Raw genomic sequence first — 14258 nt, forward strand, 5'->3', positions numbered from 1 at the left:
ATATATATATATATATATATATATATATATATATAGAAACCCAAATTTTTTGAGAGGCAGCAGAATTCATTTTCAATTTTTTTTTTCATTTAAAAAGTAAATAACTAAATGTGTCCACAGATGATAACGGACTGAACCCTATATGGCTCGGGCCGAACAATCAGCCTTCGGAGACATTTACTTTCAGCGTGTATGAACCAGACCTCACCTTTCTGCGCTTTGTGGTCTTTGAGGAGGACATGTTCTCTGACCCCAATTTCCTGGCCCAGGCTACGTTCCCTGTGAAAGGTGTTCGCTCAGGTAAGTCTATCAACTTCATTGCCAGTTATTTTTGTGAAACTTTGTGCAGATTTAAGTACAAATACTGAGTTGCTGCTTTCACAGGGTACAGATCCGTCCCTTTAAAGAACGGCTTTAGTGAAAACCTAGAGCTGGCATCTCTACTGGTGTATGTTGATATACAGCAGGTGGAGGTAAGAAACATATTTTGAAACAGGCAATTTGTTGATGATGTAATTATTTATTTTAAGAAAAGATTTTATTTTATTGAGAATACTGTGTTAGTTTAATGGAAATCCCCTATCATATCTCACTTGTTTCTTCAGAAAGCGCAGGAGGAACTTTACTCCTCCTCGAAACAGTTGCAAAAGAAACAGGCGGAGTTAAGCAACGAGTTCTGCCTCTACGACACTCACTCCAACCAGTTCATGTACTCAGAAAAAAAGATGAATAAACAGCAAAAAATCAACAACAGCAAGTTCTACTCATGAGGAAAGTCTAGTTCCCTTCCGGCCTGGTTCTAATGTTCTTAAGGGTCTCTTCCTCTCGGTTCCGCTGCTCTATTACTACTGGTTCCCTAACAGGCCCCAACAGGAAGTTGCAGCCATCTCACTCTTGTGCTCACACAGGAATTCATTGCAAAGAGAATCTGAGCAATACTCATAGGTGAATACTCTGTGGAAAGTGTAGCTACAACCCAGAAGTTGTAAAACTCTTTAAATTGAAGGCATGAAAACTGCATGAAGGATTTTATTTTTTTTTTGTAACTGTGAAACTTCATCTATCGTCTTCATCTGATTGTAACATTTCATTTGCAGCTGTATTAAACTTTTCCTTATTGTCTTAAAAATTTAAATAGCAAACAAGACGTTATTTATTTGGTTTCTATCTTGTTTTTAATATGCTGAGGAAGTTTTATCAGGTTTGGTTGGATATGCAAGCGATAATGCACAGTCTGACAGTCATTATCTCAAATAAATTAGTTTATTTTTTTTTGTATAATTGCCATTTGTTTGTACATTATCCTGATAATTACACAGCTACTCACCAAATAAATAAATATGTGGACACATATTGTTTTGTACTTTTATTTGTATATTATCTTATAAAGCTTTTACTAAGAAAAATGTACAAAGTACATTTTCAGCCTATTAACAAGAAAAACACTGCAATATATTGTTACAATAATAATAAAACTGTCTTTTCAGGTCATTCTTACTACAACTGATAACTTTCCCATGGACGATGCCAGTATAGGAAGTAGAAAATCTCAAGAACCAGGTGTTCCATATATAAAATATAATAAAACAGGCAGTAAAAGTGCACAGTGTCGCAAAGATATAAGAAGCCTGTCTGACCTTGTTGATTTTAACAATGAAATATTTTTAGCAATCATGCTGTCATTTACAACATGTGTCTACTACATCTGATTGCAAGAAGAGGTTAATGATGGTTAATGCATAATACATGTAGCAGGGGTTTTATACTTCCATGCAACTAAATGCAAATGCAACTATTATATTTAAATGCAACCAAAATCATAAAGGATTGGTTATTTGAAATAAACATTAACAAAAATAAAATAAAATACAAAAAAAGTTTATTTCAGCTGTTTGCCAAATAATATATATATATATTTTTATTTAATTTAACTTTATGTACTAAAATGACTAAAACTGAAATAAAAATGAGATGTATTTGGGGAGAAAAAAAGAAAAACACAACAAAGGGGCATTAAATGTGGAGATTTTAAAAGCTAGAAACCAAAAATCCTAGAAAGCATATTTTGTGACCACTGTTAAGTTCAGGAAATTGCACATCAGTATATATCTCTCTTTCCAGTAAAATCCACTTCTTCTCACAAATTCTTTCTATTTTTCTCCACCCCCCTGTTTTAAAACAAAATGTCCACGCCACTGTTTGTCTTACAACATTTTAAATGTCTGCTTGAGAGCATTTTTTATACATAGAATTTGGAAGATACAGCGTTCCAAATATTGGTTTGGAGGCCTGTGGCATTACAAATACAGGTATTGACTATACTTTAAACCAATTCTCAGGTAACTTTCATGTAGACAGTTTGGGGATTTAGTTTTCTCTTTTGTCGTCTGGAAATGCTTGCTTTTCATCATAGGAAATAAGAAAGCTGATTATGCCACAGGATGTGATTTTTTTCAAAACTGGTTTGGAGAACAACCACTAGATGTCATTTCTCAGTTTGCTTTGCGCACCGAAACTGGAAGGTAAGTGCGTCTGAATACATGTCACATGAACGATCTGACTTTTAACAGTAATTGTTTTGATAAACATAACATAGTGAAAAGCAATCTGATGCAAAAAGCTCTGCTTCTTTACTCCATGTGAGTCAGATGCAATGATGGTGGGCGGCAGTGAGCTGATAGAGGATGAGAGGAGACGGGTTATTGAGCATCTGCAGACGGGGACTGAAATGATGGTGTATCAGCATAGGGTTGAGAGACTCACCGTCCAGGTCATTACAGAAAGCATGCAGGTGGCCTTGATATACGCTCCGATGACAGGATAGTCAGAATGTGTAAGTTGCTTCCTTGAAAAGACACTTGAATCAAAAAAAGGAATTAATGCTTTTTAAAAAAAGCAGTATTGTTATTTTACACTATGTCTAAGAAAGTGTTTTGGTTTCTACAATTTTCAGAAGAATTGCTTAGGCCCTATGCAAGCACGGAAATGTATTCAAAGGAATACTAGTCATATACTGTAGTGTTTTGTATTTTACTATATATGTTTTTATGTATTCGTAGTGGACATTTTTGAGTTCAAGGAGGTTCGCCAGTGGGAAACGTTCAAGGATTTCCAACGATTTAATGAGAGCAGGGGGAGTAGATTTCACACCTTCACACCTCCACACACCTTCCACAAGTAGAGTTTAAAATTAAAGCAGCTGCTTATCTTACTCACATAACCAACCACCCTAACTCTATGCTTATTTCTAATATCATATGTTAATTAAGTCCATTAAGTAACACATTGGGGGAATTTAGGCTTTGTTTAGACTACATATAGTTCCGACTTGTTTTTTTTTTTTCAATTCAATATATATGAAAATTAAGTTGCAATTTTTTTTAAAGTAATACTGGTCACACTATTTTTGTGTAAACACTGAAGTACATTCCATTTGTATGTGGGTAATATGAATGAAAAATAAAGATGGATCTGACTTAAAGGAATAGTTCACCCAAAAATGAAAAGTTGCTGAAAATATACTCATCCTGAGGCCATCAAAGATTTAGATGAGCTTATTTCTAGAACAGATTTAGAGAAATAGCATTACATCACTTGCTTACCAATAGATCCTCTGCAGTGAATGGGTGCCGTCAGAATGAAAGTCCGAACAGCTGATAAAAACATCACAATAATCCACAGGTAATCGACTACAGTCCATCAGTTAAATATATAGTTCAGTCATGAAACTCTAGATTGCGCATTCTGACGGGGTGTTAACGTAACTGATGATATTCAGAGAGTTAAACGACTTGGCACAAGCTGATTGGTTCATGCTGCATTTGCAGCCAATGAGCTTACTGCCTTGCATTTATATGGCTGGCTAGCATTCACTTGAGATTCCTGCAGTGCGCTTTCAGAGTTCTCTGAAACCCTCCACCTTCCCCAGCTCCACCTGTATAGATCTGCTACGGGGTTATTTTATATGCTATTTGTGCAGCAGCAGTATGTCTTAAATACTCATGGCACCGTATCGCCATATGCATTGGCACTAGCAAGTTCCTGTACTTGCTTGCAGCAGCAGCAATAATCTACAACTACAGCAATAACCAACAGCAGCAGCAATTCAGCAGCAGCGTAGCAGATCTGTTCTGCCAAGACCAAATACATTAACATTATCATATCCATCACCATGCTAAAATGTTCCGAGAGTTGTCATGATTAAATTACTTGTCAAGCAAAAAGCTGTGTGTTTATGAGAAACAAATCCATCATTGAAGCATTTTAATTTTAAACCATTGCATGTGGCCAAAATACAAGTCCATAATCCATAAAAAACACTTTCTCCAGTGAATAAGTCTATAACCTTTCACATCAAAATCCACTGACATATTTGTTTATAATGGTTTTGGACTGTTTTTGCTTGTAAACAGTGCTTGATCTGTGCATATTTCTGTCCTGAATCAGACGAGATGACTTTTTCATTTGAGAAAGCAAGCAATATTAAGGATAGAGGTACTTTAGCCAGAGAGAATGGTTTACAGTGGAAAATGTCTTAATGATGAATTTGTTTATATAAATCATGTGGATTATTGTGATGTTTTTATCAGCTGTTTGGACTCTCATTCTGACGGCACCCATTCACTACAAAGCATCCATCAGTGAGCAAGTCATGGAATGCAAAATTTCTCCAAATCTGCTGTAAATGCACATGCAAGTTTGCATTCATTTTACGAAGTATCTTGAGTAATTTTCTATTTGCTCTGAACAACTGTGTAAGAAGAAAGGGGAAACGGCTGTGAAAAGAAAATTAGACAGTTTCAAGAAAATTGGAAACACTTACAGGGAGAAGGTGCACGTTTTACACATATGTCTTACTGTGCTTTATTTTTATTTTCCATATCATAATTTTTCTCCATCAGCAAACTTAAAATCTGTTTGCCAACAGTGTGTCAAATTTAAAGGATCTGATTGAAGTTTTTAGGTCAGATTTAGGTCAATTCATAATTTTTCATATTTCAAAGCAGATAAGGAAAGCTAAAGAAAACCATGTAGTGGAGAAGGAAGGAGAGCTTTGCATCTGGGATCCAATAGATACGGTGCTTTCATTTCATTTAAATCTGATCTGCTTTTTTGCTGTTACTTATTCATAGTCGTAATAATAACAACTTATTCATAGATGATAATTTATAATATATATTTTTTAATGTAGAGGTTTTACAGGCATGACTGTGTGATCTCAGATAATAAGCTGTACTATTCTGAAGAGAAGTGGGAGGAAGACAGTCCTGGGATAAGTGACTCATTGTCCAGTCGGTTCAAGTCCTGTGAAGATGAGCCACTTTGAGAAGTTTGTTACACACTTTCACATTTGCTCATGAACTCTTCTTTCTGAAACATTCAGGACAGCTCAGAGCTGCACCTGTCTGAGCCCTGGTTTCATGGACCGTTGGCTGAAGGCAGAATAACCGCTGAAAAACTCTTGCGTGATTTCTGTCAAGGGAAGAAGGGAAAAGATGGAACCTTCCTTGTGCGAGAGAGTTAAAAAGTCATCAGAAACTACAGTATCTCCTTGTGGTACTTATTCTGCCCAGCCTTTCACTATTTGCTTTTTTAAAATTCTTTCACAAAAAAGTTTGAAGCTTGGTCCTAAATTAATTTTCTCACACACATGTACAGTATATGTGGTAAATGACCTGTTAAATTTTTCCTTACACTGGTAATATTGTGGATTTTCTTACTTTTTCCTCTTTTGGTTGGTAGATTACCAACTTTTTATTTATTTTACATTGCATTGGACAAATGTTTAGCACCAGGCTTACATCTTATATTCACAAAGACAAATAATGCGAAAGAAAATGCTGATATAATAATATTCTGTGTGGTTTCTATAGGACGAGCAGGAGAATTCAGCACTACAGAATCTTCTGTTCCTCAGAATATGGTCAATGGTCCTTCTACTTAACAAGCAAGCAGTGCTTTCCTAGTATGTGTGCCTTGATCGAGTATTACACACAAAATCTGATCAAGTATGATAGATTTCATTCAATCTGCGCCTCAATGGTTTCCTGCCTTGGCTCAATTTTGTGCCTCCCCACCAAATGGGATAAGAAGAAAAGATGCATTTTAAATTAAATCACTTACCCATATACATACAAATTTCAATGACAGATAATTTTTCAGCAACTGAAACTAGAAATATCTGGACACAAACTTGTGTTGTCATATTTAGGTGGTTTTACAGTAACCTGAGTCAAGCTGAAGCAGAAGACTATCTTCTGAGGATCCCTCAAGATAGAGCCTTCCTCATCAGACAAAGAGAAGACCCTGACACCTTTACCCTTTCCATCAGGTTCCTCGGTTTTTTCCATTTCATTTCTTTACTGTACCCCTCAAAGACACTTAATTTCCTTTCAGTATGTGTTTTGAATTGTCTATTTGGTACTCAGAATTGAGGGGGATATCGAACATGATCTGATTTACCAATACAACAGCAAGTATGTGTTGGCAGACGCCTATGAGTTTGGTAGCCTTGAGGACCTGGTTAGCTGTTTTCGTGACGAGCTTTTCTACAGCAAGACAAAACTACGCTACCCTGTAACGCCACAGTTAGTGGAGCGCTTCTGTTTGGTGAGAGAAGAGAGAATAGATAAGAGAAACAAATTAGCCACAGAGCCTAAAAGAGATACAACAATTGTGACCATATACAAACTGTAGTTTTGTATCATTTTGTCTTTGCAGGTGGATCTCTCAACGTGTGATAGTGAGCAGTGAAGTAAGTATGATGGGGCAAATATTTGTTTTATTTGTACACATACAATGGTCTTAAAGTATTCGGAAACTAATGCTGGGTACACACCACAAGATAATCGGGCTGATTTTGGGCCGATTTCTCCCCTTCCGACAATCCTAGGTAACGTCCCGATTATCTTGGTGGTTCTAAAGAAGATTTTCCTGTGGTGTGAGGTGTGTTAAGACTGAATCTGCTCAGAAGAACATTGGAGGCGGTTTTTACAATCAGAAATCCTGATGTGTGGGGGGAACCCCGAGGACAAGCACCCGTACGATCTGGAGATTATCACGTGAAACGAAACAATATCCAGAAAGCGAGCTTACAGAAGACGGTCATGGCGCAGCACAAAAGGATTTGGACAGCAGAGATGGAGGATCAGCTTGCCGATTGTTTATAGGCTACAACGTGTCCATTTTCTGTCAAAATCATTCCAAACACTGTCATCACAATTTCTTCCTGCCTATCGTCCGCCATGTTTATTCTCAAGTCTCGAGAGATTTTGCAAGATTTCCCGTGTTCACAGTCTGTTGGTGTGTGGTGTGCTGTCTTTGTCACATAGCGGCACACCACACACTATAGGAGCAAAACGGTTAAATCTATCTATCCATCCATCCATCCATCTATCTATGTATCTATCTATCTATCTATCTATCTATCTGTCTGTCTGTCTGCCTGTCTATCATCTATATAATTACACATATGTATAATATTGAATAATACATAATGTTTGTATGTAAAATAAAACAATATTTAAAAAATGTAAAAATTATACAATTATAAAAAATACTTAATTATAAATAATTACTGTTCTGTTTCATACAATTTTACACACACAGACACACATACACACACACACACACACACAATTTTAAATTACATTTTTTATTATTATATATATGGACTTCCGACTTCATGCATCTATTAAAAATAATTAATTAAAATAATTTATTTAAAATCATTACATGTATTTAATAAATAAATCAATTATATAAAAAATTCGAAGGGTATGACAATTAGATTAGACTGTGTAGAAATTGAAATCTACTCGCTTATACACTATACTCATAGTCACACAATGCTGATGTTGTTAACATTAACAATTTGAGAATAAAGTATAACAATAATAATAATTTGCACAGTTTTATGTGATATGAGCTCATTTAGATTAAATCACCATTGGTAGTGCGATTTATTGTAATGCTTTTTTCCTCAGTTGGTCAGAACAAACGTGGCAGACTTGTTACTTACTTGTTCAGATGACAATATCCGGTGAAAATGCTTATTTGGGTAATATATTCCAAGACCTAGGCTAGAATTTGTGAGTGCAAAGTACAGTATCCACACTGGTGCGGTGCCACACATTCACCTCAAAACATTAGATTCATCCGTGCTGGAGCCGAGCTGCCGCACAACCCACGCAAGGAAGATTATTCCGCACACAGCTGCAATTGCAGGTTTTCAAACAGAGATGGCGACAAATAGGCAAAAGTTACGGACTGCAGCTTTAATAATGTGTTATTTTAATGTTTTTTTTTTACCTAAAACATAGAGATTCTGATGTTAATGTGTCTGCATTCAAGCATTTCAGTGGGCTTAAACCAGGGGTAGGCAAGTTCGGTCCTAGACAGCCGCAGTCCTGCAGAGTTCAACTCCAACCCTGAAAACAAAACTCACCTGCCTATAGCCTTAGTAATCCTGAAGACATTGATTAGCTTGTTCAGGTGTGTTTGATTACGGTTGGAGCGGCTCTCTAAGACCCAACTTGCCTACCACTGGACTAGGCAATGGAACAATGCATTAAAGTAAATATGACTGTAAAATTAGTGTCATGGGGATGTTATGATTTCAATGACCGCTACTGAAGACACTATATAATCCTGTGAACCATTTATATGAAAGGGATTCAGAGCAGGAGAGCATTTGGATTAGTAAGAGTGAAAGGTATCAAAGAAAAATGTACATATGTGTATACATAAACTGACTTATTTGAGCTCAGTGATTCTTTCAGGTTGCTAAAGACAATCCTTTATGTGACCAGTGTAAAGGTGTGGTGGACATCTCAAAGTGTACCGTTGGTAAGATTGTTTTGACACCTGTGTGAATATGTTTGTACACATAATACACTATGACTAGAGACTATATGATTAGAGAAGCTGTGACATCTATATAAAATCTCACCAATACTCAGCAGGCACTGCAAGAAAGATTATTCTCATTATTTTCAATAATCAGTGCAAAAAACTCCTCTCGGTTTACAAAATATAAGACTTTAATACTCTCTTCCTTGTTGATTTTAATGGGTTCTCCTCAGCATGCAAAGCCAAACATGCCAGGCCCCTCGTGGTGACCCCTTTGAATAGGGAGGATTTGAAGCTAAATGAGTTCACGTGTGAGATCGTGGAGCAGGTGGATGAGTGGTACCAGATGCTTCTGAACATCATCCAAAATGAGCAGAGTTTGGAGAAAGCGGTTGGTTTCTCTCTCTTTCGTGCCACACTAACTCGCATTCAATATCCGTTATTGTGCTTGATTATTAATAGTGTATCTATTTCTATGTTTGATGACCAATAGTTCCTGTGAATGTCTATGCACTGACAATATCTCCCTTACTTCTCGAAATAGAGAATAGCAGAAATGGAGTCCAAAACCAAAATAGCTGTTCAGATGTCAGATATGGTGGTATACTGCCAATCTATCAAGAAAAAGACATTTGGTATGTAATATACAGAAAATTACACGAGTGAAACAAAAAATGTGGAACTAACTAAAATGAAAAGCAGCTGTACTTTATCATACGCATCAAGATTAAGCAAAATTTCAAGGCCACGTTCAAAAAATTCCAGAAATGTTTTGAGGTAAGTGAAATGGACCTTTCATTTCATGTATTATTCCATTCTGCACTGTTATGACCTCTCAGAAAATTATAACTACAAAGAGGTGCGTTCCGTTCCGGATAACACGGTTCCAAAAGAGGGGAATTAAACTGCCGTGGAGAAATCAGACAGCATTTTGGAGTATAACTGCAAAGCGCTGACCCGTGTGTATCCCTGCAGTGGGCGAGTTGATTCCTCTAACTTTGATCCTTGTCCTTAATGAAAACTAGGCTGCCAAAAGGTGGCTCTTAACTTCCAAACTGCTGGTAAGTGAAAGAAGAGAAAAGAGAAAGTGTTACATGTTTTGAAAAAAATATCTTATGCTCACCAAGGCTGCATTTGCATGGTAAAAATAATATTGTGTAATATTATTATAATTTAAAATAACTGTTTTGATATATTTTAAAATATAATTTATTCAATTATTATACCATTATGAATGCCTTTACTCTCACTTTTGATGAATATGTGTACTTGCTGAATAATTGTATAATGAATAATAATTACATTATTTAATAATGTATTCATTTAAAATCTAATAAAATTCAACATTACTGAACCCAAACTGTAGTGTAAGTTGATGCATTGTTGTGGAAGTAAAACCTCAGTACTCTAGGGGGCGATAGATGGCTATGTTAAAATATTCTGTTTGGAACCTATGGTTTGGAAGGAATAAGTTTAAGTTAGTTTTATAAGTAGTACTGTATTAGTTAGGAAAAAGTTTGCATATCAGGCCTGAACAACCGAATGCGTTTAGTAGTCACGCTAAGTATGCATCGATTTACACATTTAAAGGAATAGTTCAGCCAAAAACAAAAATTCGCTGAAAATTCCATCCAAGATAATGATGAGTTTGATTCTTCGTCTGAACAGATTCGTAGATATTTAGCAATCAATGGTACATTGAGTACAAGAGTACATTTTCAACAAATTTTCATTTTTGAGTCAACTATGCCAATGACCAGACAACTACAGAGCCCCTAAAGGGACATGGTGGTGGAAAAAATTTTGGGTGGGTAGAATTTTTTTTTTGCGTTCTCTCGCAAAACTTTTGCGTTCCCTCGATAAACTTTTGCGTTCTGACGCAAAGATATTTGCGTTCCCTCGCAAAATTTTTTGCGTTCTCTCGCAAAGATATTTTTCTTTCCCTTGCAAATCTTGTGCGTTCTCTCGCAAAACCAGTTGAGTTCGGGTCACGATGCCGGCTCAACATCGTGATGTCTATCAGCCATCTGCGATGGACGATGCCATCGTCTATCGCCCCAACCCTAGTCACCACTCTAATATGTCTTGCAATATCCGTGCATGCAAAGGTTCTGCGCGATCCTCTTGATCAATATTCTCGGGGTCTGAAACCGGCTCATATTGATATGGTAATCCTTAACTATACCGGAGCAGACCGTATAGTTGTATTGCTTTGGCAAGGGGTGTGGCTGAAACACCGTCTAAGCTCCAATCCCGTCCAATCACAACACGCTGGGACAGTTAACCAATCACAAAACATTTCATTTTTCGGAAGGCGGGCCTTCATCAAACCCAAGCCATTTGTGCCAGGCTGTAAAGAAAGGTATTGTAATAATGTAAATGATGTGAAAAATAATGCGTTTTTCTAACCACCAAGCATGAGAGCATGTTCTAGCTAGAACATAGAACATACACCCCCAAAACAAAATAAAGACTTTGTAAAAGAGCATAGACCCCTTTAATAAAATATAGCCTATTATGCACAGGAAAGCAGACAAGCCCAGAATTCATAGCTTTCAGTGCTTACCTGCTTTCATGTAGGCCTATAATTTATTAATAAACTGTATACCGAATTCGGCCTTTTTATACCACTGTCTTAGACCATTAATTAAGCGTTTTCTTTCTATGGGGGATACGCTTAAAGTGCAATTTACCGGGTTACGTTCATATTCTGGGCTATTCTGCTTGTCTGTATGCTTTATTAATAAGGTGTGTACTGAATTTAGTCATCCAGTGTTTACCTTAAGCATTTTAGAATGTCCCAAAACCGTGCCTTGATAAGCATGCACTGACTATTTCGTCCAAGTTCAAAACAAAACTCTATGAACCGCTCCATTGTGAACGTATGGAGCTGTTATGATTATGAACCACTACAATCTGTAACGTAAACAGGAAGCGTTTGTCCGAACTCAACTGGTTTTGCAAGAGAACGCAAAAGTTTTGCGAGGGAAATCTGAAAAATATTTTTTCCTCCTACCCCCAATTGTTTTTTAAAGCCCCCTTTAGGGGCTCCATAGATAACTATCCAATGAGAAAAACACATCCTTGTGCCATTGACCCACATGTGCTATTATTATTATTCATTATTTACATGTTAGCTATAAACATCTCGGCTTTGACTAACTTTCTCAGCAAGCCTCTCTTAAAACTATTGCTTCACCATGACTGTACTTGACCTTAGAAGAAACGTTTACACTAAAGTCTGCTGTAGCGTCCCTATGATTGTTGAACTTCAGAACTGTTATAAATGTGTCTAATAAATCTTAACCTCAACCAAGTCTCTCTTCAGATGAATTCATGCAGTTTGAATGGAGGCACGGGCTATGTGCTTAAACCAGAGTGGATGCGAGATCCAACCAAGAAGAAACCTGCTAAACAAAACCATCAGAATCAGAGTAAATAACTCCTATTTGCTTTAAACTGCAGTTCCTGTTGATTCAGTTGTTTTATTGAGTTCTTCAATGAAGGCTAATGCCTGCATTGTTAAAGTAATGGAATAATGTCATCATTTGCTCACCTTCGTGTCATTCCAAACCTGTATGACTTCCTTTTGTGGACTAAAATGTGAGAAACGGTCATTTTGCTGCTCGAGAGTCCCGATTTACTGTGGAAAAGATTTCCTTTTATGTTCATGGAAGAAAGACATTTACTTTTTAAGGGCTTTACAGGTTTTGAATGACATAAAAGTGAGCAAATGATCATTTTGGGTGAACTAATTGTATTTGTGAGGTACAATTTTCTTGGGTTTCCTAGCTGTAGGTGATGGCAGCCAGGCATCTGCCCAATCCAGAGCACATCGTCAGTCCTTTTGTGCAGGTTGAGTTGTGGCCGTATACAGGAGGACAAGCAGACGACTACAGTTCAGTAAGGATACAGGAAGAGAATTAGAGAGAGAGAGAGGAGTTACAATTTAGGTTATAGTAGTGCTGAATGTTGGTTTCTTTACAGAGGACAACGGACTGAATCCGGTGTGGCTGGGCCCAACGAATCCACCCAAATGCTTTAAAATAGATGAGCCAGACCTGGCCTTCCTGCGCTTTGTGGTTTTTGAGGAGGACACATTCTCTGATGCTAAGTTTCTTGCACAAGCCACTTTTCCTATTAGAGGTATTCGCTCAGGTAAATCCATCCAACAGATCTGAGCCCAAAAATATATAATATGCCTTGTAAATATTTAATTGTTCTTTTAGTAAACTTTCCTTTCACATCTAAATCAACTAGGACAGACAACTTTTTTTGGGGGGTGGGGATCTATCTTAGCCACAAAAAGTTGTTCTATTGTTTTAGTTATATCTTGGGCACGAACGAAGAATTCATCCCTTGTTTTAGTAAATTGTGGCCACACTACTAATTCGTTCATATATTATAATAAATTATGGCCACATTGTACTAATTTGTTTCCTTGTTTTTATTTAATTAATGACTTAGTACAATGTCAGTCACCACGATTGACTAAAACGAGGGAACATATTAAGTTGTGGGAAGAAATTCTTAATTAATGGCCACAATTTAACAAGTTTCAAGGTTTCTAAACTGGTGCATTTCTCTTCTGGTCATTTTTTTCTTTTTATTAGGGTATCGATCTGTTCCACTGAAGAACAGGTTTCATTAAAACCTGGAGCTTTCATCTCTTCTGGTGCATGTACAGCAGCTGGAGGTGAGGAAAGACGAACTGACATCTTTCTTTTTTTAGTCTTTACATGATCATTAACAACAGCATCAGTGTATTATAGTTAAGGCGGTAGTTGACCCAAAAAAATCTATGATTTTGTCTGTTAAATAACTTTCTAGCCAATTTTCCATTCATTGTATGAGAACAGTGATGTTTACTACACCAAAAACACACAAAGCAATGATATGGCTTCTGAAGACTTTGAAAACCATGCAGAAATTGCTTGAACTATTTTTGCCATCAGTTATGTAACACCTAGAATATATTTACTGCAGTGTGACCGGGCAGACTTGTGTAAATGTGGGCAATCATATACTCACATATTTAGTATTATGACTTTAGAAATCCATGGATTAAATGGATTTGCACCTCTAAGCACATTTTGCACGTGGAAGGGACCTTTTGTTTTTTTAAGATTAATGTACATTAACCATGAGACGGCTGATATGAAAGCAGTAACACCACCAAAACCAAATAAAAGCCCAACTTAAAATATTATTATTTCCTCATTTCAGTCAGTAATGAAAAATCTTTGTTGACAGGTGTAAAGTAAACAGCCTTAACCACAAGGAACTTGCAGACGTGTCAATGTGAATATGGTGAAAAGAAGGACGTGGTTTAGTCTTGGTCTTGTGTTTTGGAAGATATATTCCAGATTCTGGATCATTGTGGAAATAAATTGTCAGGACTGCAGAGC

The 14258-nt window shown here is 36.7% G+C and overlaps 1 protein-coding gene and 1 pseudogene across 1 annotated transcript in view; both read left to right on the forward strand.

Annotated features, from left to right (window-relative positions):
* LOC107684680 (1-phosphatidylinositol 4,5-bisphosphate phosphodiesterase gamma-2-like) overlaps window positions 1-1339 on the forward strand; it is a gene marked incomplete at its 5' end in the record, with an annotated part of 16497 nt that extends 15158 nt beyond the window's left edge. The window contains 3 exons of the mRNA XM_016481006.1: window positions 121-300; window positions 385-473; window positions 606-1339. Coding sequence (XP_016336492.1) covers window positions 121-300; window positions 385-473; window positions 606-770 — 434 coding nt within the window. The remainder of the gene's footprint in view (window positions 1-120; window positions 301-384; window positions 474-605) is intronic.
* A 1317-nt stretch (window positions 1340-2656) lies between these two features.
* LOC107684682 (1-phosphatidylinositol 4,5-bisphosphate phosphodiesterase gamma-2-like) lies at window positions 2657-13582 on the forward strand (annotated as a pseudogene).
* The last annotated feature ends 676 nt before the right edge of the window (window positions 13583-14258 follow it).

Source organism: Sinocyclocheilus anshuiensis, unplaced genomic scaffold, assembly GCF_001515605.1.
Source record: "Sinocyclocheilus anshuiensis isolate Anshui unplaced genomic scaffold, SAMN03320099.WGS_v1.1 scaffold93, whole genome shotgun sequence".
Lineage (NCBI taxonomy): Eukaryota > Metazoa > Chordata > Actinopteri > Cypriniformes > Cyprinidae > Sinocyclocheilus > Sinocyclocheilus anshuiensis.